Source organism: Taudactylus pleione, unplaced genomic scaffold (assembly GCF_031769625.1).
Source record: "Taudactylus pleione unplaced genomic scaffold, aTauple2 ptg000707l, whole genome shotgun sequence".
NCBI lineage: Eukaryota > Metazoa > Chordata > Amphibia > Anura > Myobatrachidae > Taudactylus > Taudactylus pleione.
Window position 1 is genome coordinate 16,064,817 of NW_028285109.1, and position 24,071 is coordinate 16,088,887.

General features: G+C 43.4%; 1 protein-coding gene and 1 pseudogene across 1 annotated transcript in view; both read right to left on the reverse strand.

Annotated features, from left to right (window-relative positions):
• SLC39A9 (solute carrier family 39 member 9) overlaps positions 1–24,071 on the reverse strand; it is a 43,413-nt gene that overhangs the window by 15,498 nt on the left and 3,844 nt on the right. Inside the window, exons 2-6 of the mRNA XM_088456573.1 lie at positions 20,878–21,001; positions 16,196–16,304; positions 14,254–14,439; positions 14,112–14,180; positions 13,915–14,000 (exon numbers count right to left, since the gene is read on the reverse strand). Of these exons, the coding sequence (XP_088312699.1) occupies positions 13,915–14,000; positions 14,112–14,180; positions 14,254–14,439; positions 16,196–16,304; positions 20,878–20,973 (546 nt within the window). The 5' untranslated portion in view covers positions 20,974–21,001. The remainder of the gene's footprint in view (positions 1–13,914; positions 14,001–14,111; positions 14,181–14,253; positions 14,440–16,195; positions 16,305–20,877; positions 21,002–24,071) is intronic.
• LOC148477592 (U2 spliceosomal RNA) lies at positions 4,152–4,327 on the reverse strand (annotated as a pseudogene).

Genomic DNA, 24,071 nt, shown 5'->3' on the forward strand with positions numbered 1-24,071 from the left:
AATTCCCACTCCTCCAGCCTTGATCCCATAAGGGGATTCAGGCTCTAAGATTCCTTTAGGGTAAAAAAAAAATTAGGCTAGAAACAAACAAAGCCCTATACTTCTTTGTGCCTGCCCCTGCTGGCACTAAAAAAAAATAACTGGAGAGCTAGAGAAAGGGCAGGGTATATAAGGGAGGGGGTGTTTCAGTCAGTCTATTTTTAGTGCCTACTCCTCTGCCCCTCCCTCATATCCCAGCGTCAATGCTTCCCAGATTGGATGAAAGAGGAATATTAAAGACTATTAGGATCTACAGTATATTTGAGATATCTGCTACAATCCCCTAGTCTTCATGTTAGGGCAGGTGGGGGACAGGGTGCCTGTAAAAAAAAAAAAAAGCACTTCAGCGCACGCCCAAGAAAGGGGTGCATCCACTCTGAAAAGGGTGCGTGTCCTTGAGACGCTCCACTTTTTCATCACTGTGGGGGGGTGTGCCCAGCACTCCCGGAGATCTTGGGTTGCCCCCAAGCTCTCCCCGCAGTGTGAGTAGATGTCGTGTCACACAGTAGTGTCCTTTATTCACATTATTTCACACAGTAGTGCCCTTTATGTACGTTACACCACAGTAGTGCTCCATATAACACATTATGCCACGCAGTAGTAGTGCCCCTTATACATTATGCCAGCTCCCGCTGTGTCCTTCTAGCAGCCTTTGAGCTGGATATGGTGCGCAGGCTAGCACCGGCAGGCAGCTGCCGTCATTTGAATCTGTCGCTGGTCGCGAGCCAGTTGGAGCTCGCAACCAGACAGCCGCTGCCGCTTGGCTGCCAGTCCGCAAGCTCCAATTGGCTAGTGACCGGCACCTATTTGAATTACAGCGCTGTCTGTCTGTCTCAAGGGTTGTAGGCAGCTGTCAAAGATTGGCCGCAGCAGAGCGCGTCCCCGGGGACCCAGCCATTTTATAACAGAGTCCCTGGTCCTCATTACTGGGTAAAATACGCGCTATGGCACGTATTTGCCATCATTGTTTAACATTAGATATTGATTGACATTTCTTTTATTGGTTAAACAAACAATAAAAATCCAACATTCAAATGTTTATATCCTCAATATATGACCATTTACAGAAAATAGGATTTTGGTACTTGCTGATAAATCCCTTTCCCCGAATCCATAGGGGACACTGGAGTATACACGATGGGGTATAGACGGTTGATGAGTGGAGCCCGGCACTTTAAATTTCTTCAGAATTGTAGCTGGCTCCTTCCCCTCTATACCCCACCTGAACTTAGTTAAGATTAACCAAGTCCGAGTGAAGACTGATAGAAGAGCAACATAAGAGGAGAGACAAGGAGGAACCAACTAAAAATGTCAAAGACCAAAACGGTGAACACATCGACCTGAAATACACACTGCAGACAAACTATATGCAGCTTGGAAAAAAAAAAAAACTCACCAGAGGAGCACTTTAACAAGGAACAGCGCCGGGAGGGCATCCAGTGTCCCCTATGGATTTGAGGAAAGGGATTTATCGGTAAGTACCAATATCCTATTTTCTCCATCTGCTAGGGGAAACTGGAGTATACACGATGGGGACGTAGCAAAACGGACCCAGCTGGAAGGCGCTGAGAAACTTGCAGAACTTTGCGACCAACAGAAAATAGGGTTCACCAAGACAAACGTTATCTCAGAACAAAATCAAGAACTGTGCACAAAACAGCCACATGGCAAGCCAACAAGCAGAAACACGTTGTCTTACTGCCCCTGAGAACCCCACTGAAAACAGTCTCAGTGAGCACCAACAAGACTCAGTCTTATTCTGTAAGCAATATAAGAACAAGAAAAAATGGAACCACATCCAGAAGATGTAGCTGCAGTCGACCAAGAAAAACCACAAGGACAAACCATCGTGGAAGGCCATCCCAATACAAGAAGACCGGCTTTGAGCCAAGCATAGCCTGATTGCTAGGAACAAGTATGGATAGTGAAGGACCGGACCTCAACCTCTGACCTTACCAAATGAAGGCAAGAGCAAACCGCGGAACTGTCGGTGAAACTCATCTAGAGATCCACCTAAGCTAGAAGAAATCAGGTTGAATCAGAAAATACCACCAGGCTGAAATGTCCACACATAAGAGGAGAATAAAATATAAATGGACTGAAGAACTTCCTGCAAAAGTATTGTAGATCAGGAAGCAAACGACAAAGCCAAAACAACCGAACCACGTTGTGACAAAACAATGACAGGAGACCTACAATGAGTTGGACACTTGTAAGCGACAGCAATTCCTGGCCCAAGACAAGGAGGAAAAACCTATATCAGGCTACCCTAACTCCTCACAACCACGGCTGCAACAGCCTCACTGGTAACCAAAGAGCAGTAGTGCAAGGAATATACACCAAACCTGGAGAAGATGGTCCGGCCATCATATAACAGTCACGGGTTGCTTGGAAGACAACCGGAAAGTAAGCACCACACTCAGCGAGTTCAAACCGGAGTCACTAAGAAGACTGACATAGAGAAGCACTGAAGAGGCCCGAGTTAGCAGAAAACTGGGAAAAGACATTGACTAAGTGGTAAACACCAACTAGAACTCACAAACTAGGATCACATGTCCTATAGATGGACTGAAGATGGTGACACCTGCTATCTAGGATCATACACCTGTCCCCAGAGGGGACCAAGAAGTGGATGAAAACATCAAAGTCAAACGATAACAAGGTCAGGTAGCAATAATATGCCCCAGGTGTGACCTGAAGAGAACTCCGAGCAGGCCAGATAGTACATGAAACCCCAAGATCCTTAATTTTCCTTCATATTTGGAACAGCCAACCAGAGGGAAACTAAGCCTGGAATAATATAGAGCGCATTCAGTAATGCCCCAAGTAAGGAACTGAACGACCCCTAGAGTAATAGATACAAACCAGAGCAACCCAGGGCTCTGAATAAAACCCACTTCTCCAATTTCATTGAATTAGATGAAAAAAGGAACAGACAGTAATCAGCTGCCGCCACCTAGAATCAACACTTTGTGCTCACTTCACCAAGAAGAGAGTAGAACTGTCCTGCCACATAGGTGCATTATTTAGACACCTTAGCACATTACTGCAGAACAGAAGGAATGATTATTGACAGGTGGAGAATGACACCCTTGAGAAAAGGATGAGGCTAAGCAAGGATACTGGAACTTGATACCATGGCTGACCCAGCAATCATGTGCCACCTGCACCCTAAAGGGAGCCGTCCAGTTGAACGCTGGCAGAATGATCCAAAACACACAGTGCACGACCAAAATAGGAACCATGGACGCATATGTACCATAGAGAAGACCTATCTTCCAAGAGATGCGAGTCTAATAATATGGATAATCATACTCTATCCAAAAATGGATACAATACCATAAGGAGATATATAACAGAGACAAAAATTGAAAATCGTTAGCTAGTTTGACCAGGGAATAGCAAATTTGCTGAGTAACCGGATGCAGTAGGTACTGGTCGCCAAAACAGGGCAAACATCAAAGTATAAGGCTATATAGAATGCAGGAACAGATGAGAAAGGAGGTACCTATAGGGACAGAAGGCTGCTTTTACAGCCGTTTAGGTGCTATGATATGTGTGCGATGTCCCACTGTGAGCTTGATACCCTTGTAAAGGGATCAGTGTCAAACTTGCCAGCCTAAGACTGCGGAACAAGCTCCTTACCTGCGAGCGACCTGGAGTCCTACGGTCCCATTGTGGATTCTACTGACCTCTCATCAACGTCGCAGACACTAACACCCCCCTGCAGGTAGACTGCCAATAAGTTCCATAGCTGGTGTGAGACTCTACCCTCTACCTCTTGGTCCTGGAGACTGGTACTACTTCTGTAAAGTTGCACCCTGTGTGAAAAGACTAGCAGAGCTGTTGGTGGAGACATTAATGGTCCGAAGTAGGGGCCACAGTCCACAACTCTCAGAATCACTACAGTGCAATGAGAGAGTCCCAAAAGAGGCAAAAAGAACTCTCAGGCTAAATAAACTGGATTAGAGGGAAGGTCCAGGCTTCACAGCTCCATAACCTGAGAGTCCTCTATAGGGGATGTACAATTACAGATATATGGATATGTACACACACACAATATATATATATATATATATATATATATATATATATACACACACACACACACACACACACACACGACAAGGCGGTCTCCCGATCATGTATGTATTGAGGGACCTGGTTGTCTTATAATACTGCATACTAACATGAGTTTCCTGCCTACTTTCTAGAAGAGAGAGTATCAGATAATAACTGATAATAACAGATATTACACTTGCTCTTAGCCAAAAGGTCGAGAATCGATCTATGAGGCAGAATTTCTACCATTACAATCTCTTGTGTTGTGGAAGGAAACCTGGTCACCCAGAGGAAACCCCCCCCCACCCAAGCACAGGGAGAACACACAAAATCCACACAGCCAGGGTCGAGGTGGGAAAAACCCACGGCCCGAATGCTGCGCTGCCCTACTGAACAGTGAGCACCTGGAGTACACACATATATATATATATACACACACACACACACACACATACACACATATACATACACACACACAGATGTGCCCAGCTAGCTTGTTGCTCCATACGCTATGTAGCACGCCACACAAGGCGTGCCACACACCATGCCATGAGTCGCGCTACATAGAAAGTTTCGTAATATGTAGCGTAGCGCTGGAATAAAGTCATAAAGTGTAATACAACTTTTTGTCCACCAGGTGTCACTTTTCCTAAACTACACAGAGCATGCGTTTGATTTCCAATGCATGTTCTGTATCACCACCCGATGATTGGCTGACAGAAGCAGTGATTCGGTACACTATACAGTAGTACTGCGTTTTCCACATGGAATCAGGAATGTATAATAAAGCTGTAGAAGAATGTCCAATAAAGTTTGAAATCATTAAGCTCTGTATTACACACTTACTGTGCGGTTGAAATTGCACACTTGTGCCAATGTAAGTACTGTCGGCACTTTCCCAGGCTTAGACATTGTAGTGATTTCATTACTTTAGGAACTACTGTAGTAATGGGATGAGTTATGTGGCCTAGTGGGCTAATGCCTATAGTCTCACTGCTTCTCCCATCTGCTTGTCCCGTGGGTTTGAGACCTTGAAAATATAGAATTGTTTTTTTTTTCTTCCCTTATTCAGTATTCAATACATTATCCACAACTTCCCACCACCTGGCATTTCTATGCTACTTTATACCATTGTGTGTTCAAGAAAGGGATGTATGGCACTCCAATACAGTTCCCACGTAGCACAAAGCTAGTCGTGCTACAGTATGGCATTTCAAGTCTATTTCTACTGCGCATGCCCAGTGTGGGAGTCAAACACAGAGAAAGTGGGATGTCTGTATTACAGTACATACTGACTGTGCGTTTAAAGCGCAAACTTGCATCAATGTCTGCACGGTTGGCGCTGTGGTGGCAGTCAGCCCGCTCAGAGGGGTTACAAATTGGATCTCTGGTGCATGCCCAGTGGAGGGGTTGCAATGGAATTTATGGCGCATGCCCAGTGGAGCTGCTCCTTAGCTGTGGCATAAGGAGGCTCATACAGTAGTAATGCACATGCCCAGTGTGTCGGGAGTCACACACAATGGAGCCACTCCATACTCCAGTCGAGCTACAAGGAGGCTCACAGTACACGTACTGTAATTCGCAGCCATCACATCACATACACGACAGATGCAGTTCTTGCTAGGACAGGCTGGTGGGCAAGAGGTTAGGTGAACCAGGCATACTGTATGGACCAGGGCTGAACATACTGTACAGTAAAGGCTAAAAAGTATTACACATTAAATTTCATCACATTTACACCAGCAGATAATGTGAAATGTGGCCTACTTGATGGAAACTAAGGGGCAAACAGTATGTATCAAAGCTTGATGTGAGATAACATTGTGAGATATGTATCACCAACCAATCAGCTTGTAACTTACATTTTGCAGGCTGTGTTTAATAAATGATAGTTTGGAGCTGATTGGTTGGTTGGTGATATATATTTCCCAATTTCATCTCACATCAAGCTTTGATACATATGCCTCTTAATATGCAAAGATGAGTCTACGAAGGAGACATTATACAGCACATTAGACACAGCAGTATTGCAACTAAAACAAGATGGCCACTGAGCAAACACAAGATGGCCACGAAGAGAAGACGGCCATGAGAGACTGTAAAGGGGCAGCAGGAGGCTAGCAAACGATCAGCGGTATACGGTGTGTGATAGAAACTCTACACGCAAATAAGCATCTACGGGCAAAGGACGAGACATACTGTGGCAGCGGGACATTAGACAGCAGTATTGCGACTAAAACAAGATGCCCACTGAGCAAACACAAGATGGCCGCTAGGACAAGACGGCCACGGGAGACTAAAAGGGGCAGTGGGGGGGAAGACTAAAAGGGGCAGCGGGAGGCTAGGAAACGATCAGCGGTATACGGTGTGTGATAGAAACTCTATATGCAAATAAGCGCACTGTTGCCACCCCACAAGCTGTACTTTTGCTTTGCAGGGTGCCAGGATCGGCACCCTGCTGCCAGAATTGCTGCCCTTTGCATACTTTGGACGCTATAGGCACACTCTGGCGTTTAAAATTATTTAGGACAGGCTGGTGGGCAAGAGGTTAGGTGAACCAGGCATACTGTATGGACCAGGGCTGAACATACTGTACAGTAAAGGCTAAAAAGTATTACACATTAAATTTCATCACATTTACACCAGCAGATAATGTGAAATGTGGCCTACTTGATGGAAACTAAGGGGCAAACAGTATGTATCAAAGCTTGATGTGAGATAACATTGTGAGATATGTATCACCAACCAATCAGCTTGTAACTTACATTTTGCAGGCTGTGTTTAATAAATGATAGTTTGGAGCTGATTGGTTGGTTGGTGATATATATTTCCCAATTTTATCTCACATCAAGCTTTGATACATATGCCTCTTAATATGCAAAGATGAGTCTACGAAGGAGACATTATACAGCACATTAGACACAGCAGTATTGCGACTAAAACAAGATGGCCACGAAGAGAAGACGGCCATGAGAGACTGTAAAGGGGCAGCAGGAGGCTAGCAAACGATCAGCGGTATACGGTGTGTGATAGAAACTCTACACGCAAATAAGCATCTACGGGCAAAGGACGAGACATACTGTGGCAGCGGGACATTAGACAGCAGTATTGCGACTAAAACAAGATGCCCACTGAGCAAACACAAGATGGCCGCTAGGACAAGACGGCCACGGGAGACTAAAAGGGGCAGTGGGGGGAAGACTAAAAGGGGCAGCGGGAGGCTAGGAAACGATCAGCGGTATACGGTGTGTGATAGAAACTCTATATGCAAATAAGCGCACTGTTGCCACCCCACAAGCTGTACTTTTGCTTTGCAGGGTGCCAGGATCGGCACCCTGCTGCCAGAATTGCTGCCCTTTGCATACTTTGGACGCTATAGGCACACTCTGGCGTTTAAAATTATTTAGGGGGTCTATTTACTAAGCAGTGTTAGGAGACAGAGTGAAAAGTGATAAGAAAGTGATAAGGTGCCAGCCAATCAGCTCCCAACTGTCATTTTTCAAACACAGCCTGTGAGATGGCAATTGGGAGCTGATTGGCTGGCACCTTATCACTTTCTTATCACTTTTCACTCTGTCTCCTAACATGCTTAATAAATAGACCCCTGGAATCTGTCCGTGACGTAATAATATCAGACTTAAAGGGGGCAAGGGTAGCACAGATAAATAGTGTATAGGTCGACATTAATTTGGTTGACAGGCATTAGGTCGACCAGGAAAAATGGTTGACTGTGACTCAATCACACACAGTATTTGCCATCATGGCAATAGATAATAATGGATGAAATGTTGCCAAAATATTTTTGACAACCAAATATAGTATGGTGGATCAACTTGCCTTGTGTTACTGTAAGTTTACTATACAAACAAGCCATGTCGATCAATAGTGTGTCGCCCTTTAGTCCATGAAGATTTAATGACCCTGTCAATCAAATCTCTGCCAGTCATGTGAGTGTGTGGCAACAACTGTCAGTCATCGTCAGATATCCAACACCCTACAGTGCAGTGTACTGTATGTCACAGTAGTGCATTGTATTTATCATTGTACTGTATACTGTAATTCATGTAATTGTACAGCAATGGTGTACTTACTATGCAGGAGGTGCCTCCTGATGCGACGGAGCCGAGGCGCATCCCTGCGCAGCAAGTCGGACCACCGCGGTTGGAGGGCCCTGATGGTCCGGCGGCGCCCATATTTTTCAAAAATCACCCTTCTTGCTCTCCTATACGTGAGTGCTTTCTCTTGGTTGGTGAATGGTTGGTCTCTCCACTTCACCAAGAGAAAGAGCTCGCCTGGAGAAAACTTCCTCTCTTCTTGTTGCTATCTTAAACACACACACGTACAGTACGATGCACAACGCATTCATTACACACAGGTGCGTCACTCGTTATGGCAGACATCTGTGGTGTAGTGGTTAGAATGCAAAGCAGTGTCTGCATCCCGGGATCGAAGCCTGGAAGGCTACAATTTTTCATCTTTTTATTATTTTTATTTGAATCTTCACAACAGGATTACACAGAAATCACTTGGTGGTGTGTGAATTCTGTCATTTATACCAACACATACAGGTATCGACGCACAAACAACATTGAAGAAATATAGAGCATTTGAAGTTCAATATTAAGTTTAATCCAGTACAGTAGACTCTCCTCAACTTCCCACCACCTGCCATTTCTACTGTATGCTACTCTATGCCACCCAGCTGTACTTTACATGAAACCACAATGCACTACACATTGTATTGTTTGTATTGTACAAAATGCAGCGACGTACAGGTAAGGGCAGACCTTGAACTGACTGCTTATAGTAAATGGATTAACAGAGCGTCCTTTATTATGGTAATGAAAGGCTCTTGCTTGCTTTGGGGGAAGGGACCTGATGCACTGTGTGTGACTCCTGACCCACTGGGCATGCGCATTACTACTGTATGAGACTCCTTACGCCACAGCTACGGAGCGGCTCCACTGGGCATGATCCAATTTGTAACCCCTCGGAGCTGGCTGACAGCCACCACAGTGCCAATCGTGCGGAAATTGACACAAGTTTGCGCTTTAAACGCACAGTCAGTTTGTAATACAGAGACCTCTCTCAAGCAGCGGCCACTCATTACCAGTTTCTGAAGTAATGAAATCACTATAGTGTCCAAGTCTGGGACAGCGCTGACAGTGGCGCAAGTGTGCAACTTCAACTGCATAGTCAGTTTTTAATATACAGTACAGACACATTCATACTGGCACACTAGTTGTCCTAGCAGATGGGGGATGGTGTCCTTGGCAATGGTCACCATTCGTAGCCTTTTCAGGACACAAGGGCAGAGCTGACTGCTTACAGTAAATGGCTAACAGAGCGTCCTTTATTATGAAAGTCTCTTGTTTGCTTTGGGGGAAGGGACCTGATGCATGGTGTGTGACTCCCGACCCACTGTGCATGCGCAGTGCTGTGATCTTCCATACGCCATGGCATAGCGCTACATGGCGTATGGCTTGGCTCCACTGGGCTGCGCCAGAAATCCCATTGCAACCCCTCCACTGGGCATGTGCCAGAGATCCCATTTGTAACCCCTCGGAGGTCACAGCCACCTCAAAGCCAACCGTGCAGACATTGACGCAAGTTTGCGCTTTAAACGCACAGTCAGTTTGTAATACAGAGAGCTCTCTCTCAAACAGAGCCCACTACCAGTTGCTGAAGTCATGAGAAAGCACTACAGTGTTCTAGTCTGGGACAGCGCCGACATTGACGCAAGTTTGCGCTTTAAACGCACAGTTTGTAATACAGAGACCTCTCTCTCAAACAGAGGGCCTGATTCAGAGCCGGACGCTCTGACCAGAGCGCTCGCTCTGAATCAGGGCCCTCCTACCTCATTTTGGAGCGGCCTCATGGACGCTCGCATAGCTGTGGGTTACCACCCACAGCTATAGCGAGCGTCCATGATGATGGTCGCGATGGTCAAGACCATCGCGACCATCGGGCTTGCGACGAGACCCTGCGGTAGGGTCTCGCTGCCGCAAGCCCTGGAGTGATTTTGGCTCTATCAGAGCCAAAATCACTCCCACTGACATCACTAGTTATATCAGTGGGGCCGGACTCAGACGGTAGGCTTTCCCATGGGAACGCCTCTGTCTGGCAGCCACGCCCCCGGCAAGGCCACCAAAGGGGGCGTGCTGTCACTCACCATCGACAGCACGCCCCCTTTGGTGTGAGACCACGAGCGATGGATTCCCCGTCGCTCGCCGGGTCTCGCACATGCGCACGACGGCGCTCCCTCTGTCGTGCGCATGCGCAATTAGGCACCATCGACCCGCTTGCAAGCGTCCAGCGCTCGCGAGCGGGTCAGAATCAGGCCCAGAGCCCACTACCAGTTACTGAAGTCATGAAATCACTATAGTGTACAAGTCTGGGACAGCACAGAGAGTGGCGCAAGTGTGAAAATTCAACAGTAATACAGACAACTGGGCATGTGCAGTGCAATGATCTTCCATATGCCATGGCATAGCGCTACATGGCGTATGGCTTGGCTCCACTGGGAATGCGCCACAGATTCCATTGTAACCCCTCCACTGGACATGCGCCAGAGATCCCATTGTAAACCCTCGGAGTTGACAGCTACCACAGCGCAGACATTGACGCAAGTTTGCACTTTTAAACGCACAGTTTGTAATGCCTTACTTTTAAACAGCCCACTACTACAGTAGTTTCACTATAGTGTCCAGAGCCGACAGTGCCGAAAAAAAATTATTATTTTGCAGGGCTCGAACCCGGGAAAATCATTGTTGCAAAGCGATCACCTAACCACTAACCCACAAGCCAGCTACAGTATATGAAGAACCGCACATACTGTAGCGGGCTCATCCTTGTGCACTCCACTCACCCGCTGCTGTTTTTAATAATAAAAAAAGTTGTCTTCCTTTCCAGATATTATACAGTACTAGCACACGCTGTATATACACAGTACCCCACATTTAGAGAATAATTCACCCCATCTCATTGAAAGCTGTGCGTGCATCTCATTAATCTACAGTATCAGTTGTACCGTGATAACTCGGGCAACTACACTACTATACAGTTATGTACAATATGTGTACTGATTTGCGTCCCCTTCTAAGAGCTTACTGTATGTGATATTAAAAATATTGGTTGTGCAAACATGCAAATACTGTACAGTGCGTGAATGTGATATCCATCCAATTTAACAGTATGGTATTCAGTACAAATTACAACAGTAGAGCATTCACCACCCAGCGGTTAAGCGCTGTATTACATGCCGTAGCGTATGCCTCGATGAAGAATACCACTGTACGCCACAAGTCCAGCCATCACGTAACGTTCCATGGCGCGACACAGAGCCCTGAAAGGCACGCCATGAACAACAAACTAGCCGGGCACATTATTATATATATCTGTGCTAGTGCTGTGCTCGCAGAGCCATGGTTCATAGTAAAGCAGCCTTCTCCCTGCTAGTAGGTAAGGCTGGCTCAACTTACCCCACCATGCCGCTGGTGCGCGGCAGACCTAGACCCATCCGCGGCGGGTCCCCAGCGCACTCCGCACCCTCCGGTGAGGCTGAATTGTGCTGAGGTCAGGGACCGGGATGCGCGCCTCAAGAAGCGGCGGCGGGGTCCCACCGTCAGTATATTATCTCAGCTGTTATCTCTGCTGGTTTGCGCCTTTTTTCTGGCGTGCTGCGGGTGGTGGGGCCAGTTTATTGCGAGCTACGGGAGCACGCGGCGCTCTCCACCAGGCACGCAGGAGCCAATTAATTTCTTATGGGGCCGCTGGTCAGGAGAGCAGTGTAGCGGACCCAGCCGCATTCTGGACAAGGCTGTACTAAATCTTGTTCCGGGCAGAGCATTCTATAAGCTCTGCCAGAACAGAGGCGCTGATTCACTTCTGAAGAAGAAGCCTCAAACTAAGCACTGCGCTCATCTTCTGTCAGCCGCGAGACCCTGTGCAGCCAGTCAGGAGCGCTGCATCACATAGGATAAGCTGGGAGTCCGCTTCTGTAGAATCCGCGACTTACAGTGCACCCACCCGCCTGCTACTTAACACTGCGATAGCTGGCCGGTGCGCGGTGGGTATGTGGGGACCAGGACACAAGTCGCAGGCAGCTGTGGCAGATCTTCCCAGGGTCCGTTGACCAAGTGGCCCCAGGAAAAAATTGGCTGAGGACAGCCCTGGAATTGCATCCGGCTCCCTCGGCACTTAATCTAGTTCGAGTGGGGTATACAGGGGGGAAAGCCAGCTACAATTCTGAAGAAATTTAAAGTGCCGGGCTCCACTCATCACCTGTCTATACCCCATTGTGTATACTCCAGTGTCCCCTAGTAGATGAAGGAGAAAAGAAAAAAGTGTTTCATAATGTCATGACTAAACTCATAAGAACAATAATGTTTGAAAGCCACATAACATGAACTGGATCCCTGATGTTACACAGATAATGCTCTGTACCAACAATCTCTATAATGCATACAATAATAGACAACCATATAGGAAATCTCCCCACATTTCACATGCCAGTAGTGTCCTGCACTCTATAAAACAGCTTCTCTCTGAAAACCAGGACACCACCCTGCATTCCTCATATAGTGGCTGAATCAGACTTGCACGCATAATAAATGCATATATTCGCCTGTATGCAGCGTTGCACGCATCTATGCTGCCATAGAGCTTCCATCCATCTGCTTGTGAAAGTAGCAGTCATCACTATTAATGCCAAGTGTAAGAGATCCATCCGAAATCAAACTGATCTCTGCGTACATTCAACTCAGTGTAGCCCTCAATGATCCTCTCAGAGCCCTTAGCCTACGTGCGCATGTCCCTTTGCAGCCCACTTATACCCATTCAGCTGCAATTAGAAATACGACGGAGATGTGTGCATCTCTGAACTGCCCGCAGTTGCTCATAGTTGTGTACAAGGAGCATGTGCAGTGCTAAAAAAATGCAAGATCAGTGTGCAAAACATGCATTGCAACACTAAATCAGCCCCAATGCATTCAAAGGTTTCCAGGCTGTCATGCCTGGAGAATAATCCATTAGAGGCGTTAGTGGTGGTGGTCAATATCTTGAGAAATGCGGGACTGGCAGTATCCTACTAGCCAGGGAAAAGGTGGTGGTGGCTTTAGGTTTCTGCCTGGCATTGCCCTTTAAATACTTCTAAAGAAATGCAGTCAGTAGTTGCTGTATAAACTATTTTGCAGCATTGACAATGTAATGGTCTACAGTTCTAGATCTAATGCTCTTATGGGTAATAATGTAATCTGTACTTTAGCGAATCAGCCTAACCCAAAGGAACAAGATGGTTTCCTGTATAAAATTTTTAAATTATTCTATTATGGAAATTAATATGATAACACTTGACAAAAAAGTGGTCACTAACAACGACTAAATTCTAGCGTGACCCAACTCTAGTCCTTGCTCAGCCCCAACAACACGCTTTCAGGACAACACAAACAAACATACATACTGTAGCATTATCGAACACTGTGAATGGTATAATGCAGATGTAAGATAACAGCAGGCTCTCAAACTGCTGTTCTAACTCAGATATTAGAACAGTAGTCTCCGATAAATGCTAAAAATACAATGCTGAAGACACTAGGAAATAGCAGAAAATACACAGTTCTTGGTCCACAGATCCTGTGTGCCCAGCAGTGGTTGCCACATCTACTACCCACTATTGCTACACCACTATCAGATCCACAGGTTGCTTAAGCCTGCTATGGTGGAGCTAAACCTTGCTGAGCTACATGCAAATGATTCTGTGTTTTCAGGTAGACATTGTATATCTGTTAGGGAGGAATATTTTGGTGTTCTTACCTTGTGCAGCATGATGGCCACAAATACAATAAGCTGAACGCTAGTCTGGGATGTAGAAGCAGCAGCCCCTAGAGCGACTCCATCAGCTATAAAGCAAATGAGACACTTTAGCTGAGCAACGCTGAAAATTGCATACTTTTTGTATGTTAACGGCCTTGATTATGCTACAATAAAGAGATTACTATGGTCCCACTCACCTGCAGCGTGCACTACCAGGCCCAGTGTTGTGGTGATCTTTGAACTGGCTGCCCGAGCTGCTTCTGGGTCTGAGAAAGGGCAAATCAGTCATATGCACAGGACAAGGATGGCAGAATGCACACCCGGCCCATCCACACTTACCCTCTGTGGAGTGCATGTGAGAGCTTCCAATCTGATCCACCAGGAGCATGAAGACAAAGCCAAGTACCAGAGAGACACCAATGTAAGCATGTAGTCTAGAATGGTCGTGCTCATGTACTTCTGATAACTCGGGCCCAGTCTCTGCTTCCTTCACTTTCTGGCTTTCCCCTACTTCATGGTGTTTCGCTGAACAGAACAGAACATATTACAATTCAGCACAACTAAAATTGGGGTACAAAAGGGCTTGCAAAGTTCAATGAGGTTCAGCAGAACAAAGGAACATGGTCATAAATTGGTGGTAGTAGAGGACGCTCAATGTCAGAAAATGCTTTTACTAAAAGACCAGTAGACATATGGAACAGACATTATACCGCCCTATATTTATATAATCTTAATGTACTGGAAATTTGTCTCCTTTGTACCCCTATAGGCAGAAAAAACCACATTTATGTACCTAAATTGCGTGTTAGACAAGAATACCATGGGTATATTTACTAACCTGCGTGTTGTCAAAGCCACCTATCATCAGCACATTTGATTTACAATGGCAACATAAATAATTGCTAAGCAAGCCAGATTTAGCTTTGCCAAGCCACTGACTACTAAATATTCCCCCCTCCCGTGTAAAAGATGCAGATCATAATGGCAGTTTATACTATCTTGTGTGATAGCCCTACCTGTGTAACTGTGTGTCAGGCAGTCACTATTCAGCGTTCTGGTGACCATAGCTCACTGCATTCCATAGAACTCTACTAATTATGACCCTCTTTTATGCTTGGAATAACGTTAACAAAGAGGACACAGGTGTCTTATAAAGCAGTGCAGTGTGATATGCTAAATGATGCTCTTCCACGGCAGAAATACACTTACACCCACAGAGGATGGATGAGAAGCCCACATAATGGTCATATAGAAGACCAAGAACAGTCCAACACACATTACAAATTAAATTTGAAGAGTTAACAGAATTAGGATTTATGCAGGTGTGGATAGCAAGATCTAAATTATTTAGATAGACAGTCAAAAGATACAGGCAAGACGTAGACATGGTCAAATGGTTAACAAGATCAAAAGGTTGACTGTTACATGGTCGACGTGGAACTGCGCATGCAGTCCTGTGTCCTGTCCTGTGTGATTATATGCAGAGTAGCAGCAGACTGGCAAGGATTGACAGTCTGCTGCCATATGTGGACGAGGAGGGGGTGACGACAGCCTCAGTTAATCAAAACAGAGACGTGTTGGCGCGCGCGGGGGGGGGGGGGGGGCAATTCCGTCCTTTGCTGAAACAGGCCCTGTATCTAGACACTGTAGATCTTCCATCCCTGTACCAATTTGTGCATATATAACTGCCTTTTAATCACATCAATTAACTGTCTTTTATCATAATGTTTACTGGAGATTTGCTGTACTAGGTCAAACAAAGTACTTTGTGGGACCTTCACCCGAATCGGTCACACTACATATCACATATATTATTAACTTGGATTACTGTTGCTCTATGCCATGTTTTTTTATAATTTTTTCCTGAAGAAACTTTCTTTCAAGTTTATTTATTATTAGAAGTCTCCAACTTGGCAAACAAATTGAAAATCATATTCTTACAACAAAACTGTGTGAAACTTGTTTTAATCAGTCAAGAGCTATATAGAGGAGTCGTTCTGCCCGACATGATTACCAAATTATAAACCAGGTGTTATTTTTATTTTTATTTAAATGTTAAGCTTTTGTACGCCATTTACTAATCCTTAAAATAATAAATCCCTCATTTCCCTCTTTCTATGCGCCCTAAATTCACAAAACCAAAGCTTAATAAAATATATTGGTTTATAGTGAAAACATGTAGTAATTAATCGCAATATTCAACTGTATGTATCTGGGCAACAAACTGCATTATAAGCCATAATTACACAAGACATCTGGGATGATATAAAATTACATTTACCTTCCAGTATTTCTTCATAGAGAGCGTGGACACCTTCAGGTACAATGACTGCCAGCGCAGTTCCGCAAAGCAGTCCTGCACCAAGCACGGTCACCAGCTTTAAACGTTCCTACAGAGACCAGGATATGACAGAAAGTGAGTCTGAGTGAATGCATTACTTGCTTTCCATATACAGGAAATAATAATTGATTGGTTTGGACATAAACTATTTTTCTGGATACCCTCTAAATTTTACACAAGATACTTTAGATCTTCTATTCCAGTGTTGGGCAACCCAATTTACTTCTAAAGCCACATGTGCTATTCTAGATCCTTCCAAAGTGCTGGCCATTACCTTTAATTTTACAACTGAAAACAATAACAGACCCAAAACTACCTCGGCATCATCACTTTGTTCATCCCAAAATGCCTTCACATGCCTGTTACTTGCTCCAAAATTCCACTCAGAGAGCCATATTCAATTAGAGGCGAAGTTTTCGCCTGTCCAACTGTTCGCTTCATTCACCTGTTTCAGAGGCGAATTTATTCCGTGCTCGTCCCCGCTTTTCGCCTAATTCAATTGCAAAACAGGCGAAAACGGAAATAGGCGAATGCGGAACAGGCGAAAAGTACTGAAAGAATTGGGGAAATCAGTCTGTACCCCAGAAAAAGATGCTCTAACTTAGGGAATCAATATAGATATGTACTAATAGCCCTAATAAGACTATTCTGGGTACTTAAGTTGTGTAAATTGCTTGCTATTAGCGTCTTTGTAAAATTGGTGAAGAATGACATAAAGCAGTATTTTTTGGTGAAAATAAGTATTCCTGTCAAATTTGGGGTGCTTGAAAATGGGTGTTTTTATGTCTCTAAAGTGAACTTTTAAAAAACATGAAAAATCCACCTGCTGCATGCACCTGCAATCCCAAAAACACCTGACCCATACTTGGGGACCCCCAAGAAGTCTATTTTGCTACTTTTATGTTTATCCCCCCACTTTTTAAATTTTCACCCCAAAAATGACATGTCTTTTTTGGGGTGTTCTTAGGTTTTTGTTTCTGATTTTTTTTGCAGATTTGTCCTTTGGGGGGCTGTTTCCCCACGTTTGCACCCCAAAATAAAGATTTTGCATTTCTTTTCACCAGCTATTGATTGGAGAATCATTTTTGGAGAATTGTTTCCACTTAGGCGAAATTGTCCTGGAATTGAATTTGGCGATTTTTTTTTTAGGCAAATTTTTCACAAAAAAACAGGCGAATTTGGCTTTTCGCCTCTAATTGAATTCCCCTCAGAATTCTTAGTTACCAAAACACCAGACCACGGAGCTTCGATGACCCACAGACCTCCTGCCACGTGCCGAAAATTACTTGCAAGTGAGGCAAAATGCACTGCACAGGCTCCACCTGCTCTGATTGGTTGCACTGTGTGACCTCCCTGCATGTTGTAGAGGAGGTCATATGACGTGGAAGCTAGATGCTGCTATTCAGTATTATTCTCCGCTCTATAACTAAGCAGAGAATAGTCACAGAGTTGGGGGTCGCGAGTAAAGGCTTACTGGACCACCTTTTACCCATCACTTATCTAGACAGTTCTTTCCCTAGGGCAGTCAAGTTAAATAACTGCTTTGTGGGGACAAACCAATGCATAAAGCTCACTTGACCTGTATCATAATCAAGGGAAACAAATATAAACACCGCCTGAATTTTTAAATGCCTCCAAGGAATAAAAATAAAATGAATAAAAAAAAAAAGTTGACCTCTTGGAAAGTATGCCCTTTAATGTAAGTTTGAAAGAAAGAAAAAAACTCTCCAGCCTGATTGATCTATTAAATAATTTAAGTGCAAGATCAGCAACTTCTTTTTGATCAGAGAGCGCTCAACCTTAAAATTAGGACAAGTGCGGAATTTGGTTCATGATTAAGGACCTCTCAGTCAGTCTCTCTCTATAACTGTAAAGATGAAGAGACATGGAGAAGCGCATTAGGTCACATGATTGGTCAGGGGTGCGCACTATTTCATGGGATATACAGGCATGCTGCAGAAGATCATAGAGGCTGCTCGTGGCTTGCTGCCTGCAGAAAAATACTGTGCAAGCAAGATGGCAAACAAACGGGTGTCTATCCTGTACCTACAGCAATACGCTGCCTGGACGGAATTGTTCGGGAACCTGTACAGAGTAACATTCATTTTGTCTCTGTGCCAGATTTTGTGCAAATTACCAATAGAATGCTTATATACCACGAAATGTAAAGATTAAAACAGACAGATGTCCCTACATTTCTTGTCCAAATTTGTACAAATGTAATTCTATTTTATACAGGTATAATATTTTGTACTACAGCATTGCTATTGTTATCTGTTGAATTAATAAATAGGAAGCAGCCATTGAACAAATATTCATGATAAAGCAGCCTTTCAAATCACATGGAACCCAGTAATTGATGAATCTTAATCAGACATTGTGAATTTTATTCTGTGATGACACAGGTTCCTAAAGAATTAATTAACTGCATTCGCGTGAATATTAGGTCAGTCCACAAGATGACCGCCTCAACTGTATGCATGACCATTGATCTTTAAATCATTCCTAACTACTTAGATCTCTACTGAAAAGTAATAATTTGCAGTACTCAAAATATATGTATTAAAAGAATGAGGTTAAATAACAGCTGTGCTTTTCTGGACAAAAGGCGTTACTTATGATGACATGAAAATGTTCACAAAATAGAAATACACAAGTTTAAATATCCTTAAATTCAAGTGCACTTTACAAATTAAGAGTTCTTGCATGACCAATAAAACCAGCGCTAGGCACATCCCGGGAGCCAGGTAAAGTGCACCTGAAAGGCTATTTGGAAGCCATTTTTATTGATATAAACATTCCCTGGCTTCTTAAAAGTTCCTGTTGTCTTCTAGATTGGACCGACTGGATCCTAAATTCTATATTATTTTGTACACATTAGGATCAAATAATATAATTTCAAAGGTCAATCTCACACCGTAATTTAGGGCTTGGGTTTGTTTCACAGAAAGGGGATTACTAAATCACTGAAATGTCAACGCAGCAGTGTTTACTTTCTACAGCTTAATTCTAGAAGGTGGTAATTATGTTTATAGATGGAGGTGAAGCAATATCAACACATCTCTAGCTTTTCTACATGGCTGAACTTTGTGCCCCTTGAACCAATTCTCTTAGGCTGGGTACACACTGACAGATACATTGGCCGATCAATTGATCGGCCAATATATCTGCCGGCCGTTGGCCAGTGTGTACCCGCAATATGTTGGTGAACGTCAGCATTCATCGCGATATGTCAGTGAACGTCAGCATTCATCGTGATAAGTCGGTGAACGTCGGCAGTTTGTTGTATCAGCTGAGTGTGCTAAAAACACCAGAGCACAGAACGACACCCCAGGCAGGACAGAGGAACTGCATGTGCTGTGACATATGCAGAGTGCTAGAATGAAGACAAATTATATACATACACACACAGATGCATCCTTACACTTCTTTGCTTCAGTCGTGCCAAAAAGCCCTTTTCGTCGCAGCAGGTCCCGAGAGATTGTATATCTGTGTGAGAGTCCTTGAACCTGTATATGAAGTGCTACGATGTAACGGCCGCAGCTTTTTTCATTACAAGTTCTGCTGTGCTTCATATACAGACTCAGGTGCACAGATATACAAGTGTCGTGTATCAGATTAATCAGCACAGTCTGCTGGAGGGTCCTAGACGCATCTCATTGCGACTTAGACACTTTCAGTAAAAAAAAAAAAAAAAAAGATGCTAAACGCTAGCAGATTTGGAAGATACCTGGCAGTTCACTCACCCCAGGCAAGTCACGCTGCATGGCGTATACATATACCGGAGATAGGCTATGAAGGTGGAACATTTTCAGCCTTAATAGCCTATTAGGTGGAAAATTTCCTATCATATTGGTTACTTGCGAATTACTACCAGCAATAATATATAGGTAACTGAACTGTATTGGGACTCCGATAAATACTCTCCTGCAGCGAAGAATACAGCTTAGGACTCCCTACCCTGGAGTAAAGGGGAGCTGAGTAATACCACATGAAGTAGAATATTAGGGAATCAGTACATGACTTTATGGTTGGATTTGCATGCATTACTTGCATAACCTGTCTATATTGTCGAGTTTCATCTCAATCTAGTAATAAAGAAGGGTAAACTAAAACCATTCAACCAAAGCTGGGTTGCAACAAGTGCCTATATATTACAATAAAAAAAAAAACATAAAAAAAAAAACACAAAACGGATCTCCTACCCTTATCTTTAGTAATATATAAAAGAATACTAGGCATTGCTTATATAGGAAACTTTAATATGCATAATAGAAAATGTGTGCTCCTTTGCTATATAAAGCAAGACATTCCCTTTCGTTTTTATTTCAAACCGACATGCCTGCTTCAAAAAGAAGAATTAAACCTGTATCTAAAATAAATTATCTTATGAAAAATAGCTACAAAACATATTCACAAATATATATATACAAATGTATGTTTACATATAAAATAGGTAGGTCTTACTTTTTCTGTTGCCTAAATAAATAAATACAAAGTTTAGCAAATCACATTCCTGTTCTAGGAATGACAAAGCTCAGGTTCTGCCAGGGTTACAAGTGGTATGAGCACTAAACTGGAAACATGGCGAGTGCTACATGCATGGAAACAGATTTTCATACCTCTGAAAAATTGACTGCTAGTGGAATTATCCCAGAAACGTAACAGCCCACCAACATAGCCAGTGACAACAGGCTGATAGAGGTGAAGTCATCCATGGCTGCTGTTGTCCTTCAATTGTCCACTCTGAAACAAAATTAAGTAACATTTATATCATCATGCAGCAGATTACATGGAAACTAACAAAAACACAGACAGCAGTACAACATCCTACAGTGGGGGGAGTGTTTATTCCGGGGGGTAGAGGCACCAACGTTTCGGCGGCAGTGGACTCTTCATCAGGTGCTGACTCACAGGAGAATAGTGGAAATGTAGGAGTCTATTTACTAAGCCTTGGATTGAAATAAAGTGAACAGAGATAAAGTCCAAATCAGTCAGCTCATAATTGCCATGTCACAGGCTGTGTTTGAAAAATGACAGTTAGGAGCTGATTGGTTGGGACTTTATCTCCGTTCACGACTTAGTAAATAAACCCCTTAAACTTTACACTGATTACAACATAGGTGGATCATTTTTAACTTGGCAGAAACATTTAATACAACATTTCACTTTAATGTTCATAAAAGAAGTAATGTTTCAATTAGATACAATAATGAAAACTGAACAACATAGTAACATAAACAACAATATCAGCGTTGGTGCATAAGCGGACTACATATGGATTTATATAAATAGAATAATGTCTCGTAACTTTCCGTAGTTCAGCACAGTCTTTGCCGGTCCCTGTGAGCATATAGTCATTCTTTACAACAAGCCGCTAATAATTTCAAGGTTTGTCAACCAGCAAGTCATCAACTATGTAAAGAAAGGGTAAATGGAAAGTATTGTGCTCCTTGCCCTGTATGCACAATACATTTATTGCATGCTCTACCAGATCTCATATCTGCACTTTCTCCATCAACCTCTTATGTCCTGCTCTCTTGCAAGGCAAGATTTGTTATTGTAGGATGTCATAATGACTGTCGCTGCAGAGTATTGTGGTGCCTTATAAACTATGATGAAGATGACATATGGCTTATAAAACTAAATAGACATCAATGCTACAACCATCATGAGATTGTAGTAGAAATTGCAAATTAAAAATGCATCTCATTCAGAAAGCACAAAAGTACATTATCATGAGAACAGCTGTCATTCTATCGCTCCATGGGCCTGATTCATCAGTGCACTGAACGATGGTCAGGAATCTGTGCAGGCATCTGATCCGTACTGCGCATGTGCAGTGCGGGTCCTGCGTGATTGCACATAGATCGGCAGCAGACTGTCGGTGATTGACGGTCTGCTGCAATTGTGGGCAGGGAGGGGACGGTGATGGCCTCCGTTTCCCCAATTGCAGGCGTGTTGCCGCCGTTGGAGGTGGAGGGAAGAGGCCAGGATCTCTGTTGGCTGACCCCATGTGTCACTTAGCCGGCTAATGTTCTCACAGATTATCCGATGCCGTGTTGTAGAACACAGCTCGGATAAGTAATGCATGCAGGAGGCGTGATGTCCTGTTGCATTACCATAATAGCAAGGACGGAATTGCAAAGCGGCTAGCGTGCAGCTTTGCAATTCTGTCCTAAGATGAATATAATGCCATAGTTTTCTTTGAGATTAACCCCTTCAAGACCACATACATTTCACTCCACATGACCAATTTGAGTTAGTCTACTCAAGTGAGGTTTGGGAACAAACAGGCCTTAGAAGAATATGACAATATCACAGAATTACACTTAATACTCTTGACCTAAATTATGTTATCCATAGAGATGTCCATTGATTGATTCCCCAGCCTAGATAAAAGGGATCCTTCCATCTTATAACAGTGGTCTTCTGGTGGAAAGATAGGCCAACAGTTATATTAAAAGTCTGAGCACTCACACCACCCTAACGGCCCTACTCACAAGATGAGAGCTGCATAGGATCCTGGCATGATTGGCAATTTTCATCTTTGGGAAACTGTACACGCCACGAAAATAACAACAGGTACCCATTAGTGCTGATGGGAGTGCTTGCAAGTGTCAATGTTTTTTTTCCTGCTTAGAGCAGCAGAATAAATAACAATATGTGCTCATCTTATCAGTATTTATTGAAAGTGGATTAAAACAATGAGTATACCTGCACCTTACTAACAATAAGCAGCACAGGCTCCAAAAACAGTAAATCAGTTCTTATTAACCGGAAATTGAATTGCAAAAGTAAACTAAGGGTAGTCACACGTCTATAAACCATTTTGCTAAAAAAAAAAAGCTCAAAGGTTACTTGGTAATGTCATCCAAGCATTATGCAATGCTTCATGATTATGTTGCCATAGTGAGTTATGTTCCATTGGAGACTATGAACCCAATGTCCAGCTTCTCAAATCACCAAACGCAAAGAAACATAAAAGGTAAAGTGAAAAAACAAACCTTTAAAAATATTTCTTTGAGCAATCTGTTTATTAAGGGTTCCAAAAAGAAAACGTAGATATACAGAATCATGAAAAACTAGTAAATCCATGTCAAAATGTATGTCAATTGTCAACCAGTATAAAACTCATATAAAAAACAATAACTATAGTGAATAACAAAAGAATAAAATATAGAGAAAAAAAAAAAAAGTACAGAAGAAGTATCAGACGCCGTTATCGTGCAATCGCTTGCAAATCGCGCATGCATCGGGCATGTTTTGGTCGGAAGCGACCAGCTATGCGCGTGGCTGCTGGTCGCTTCCGACATCGCCCGTACATGCTGGTCAACCTGACGATCTCGTCAGGTTCAGCATGTGCGGGGATGAGGAACGTGCCTGGACTGAACAAGTGAACTTCAGTCTAGGCACATCACTAGATATACAAACGAGAGCACAACAACAATGTAGTAATCGTGCTATCGTTTGTATATCTATAAGTGGATACCCGCCTTAAGTCTAGTCAAAAATAAGGAAGCCAAGACATATCCCTTTAAAAATATATTGCTTACATTACAGCATTCTCAATCATGGTATGCATATATAGGAAACTACATAACTAGTGAATGATGAACATTCATTTGCTAGTAAAAAGAGGTAATTACATTTTTATAAATCACACAAACAGAAAACCAGTCGGCGATAATCACTAACTAGAGAAAACTATTTCATTAAGGTCGGCTCAGCAGCTGTTCTATCATGGAACTCTGCAGATCCACATGAACCACAAGGCAATATACAACACTTTTAAAAGAACTGCGCCATGTCGACC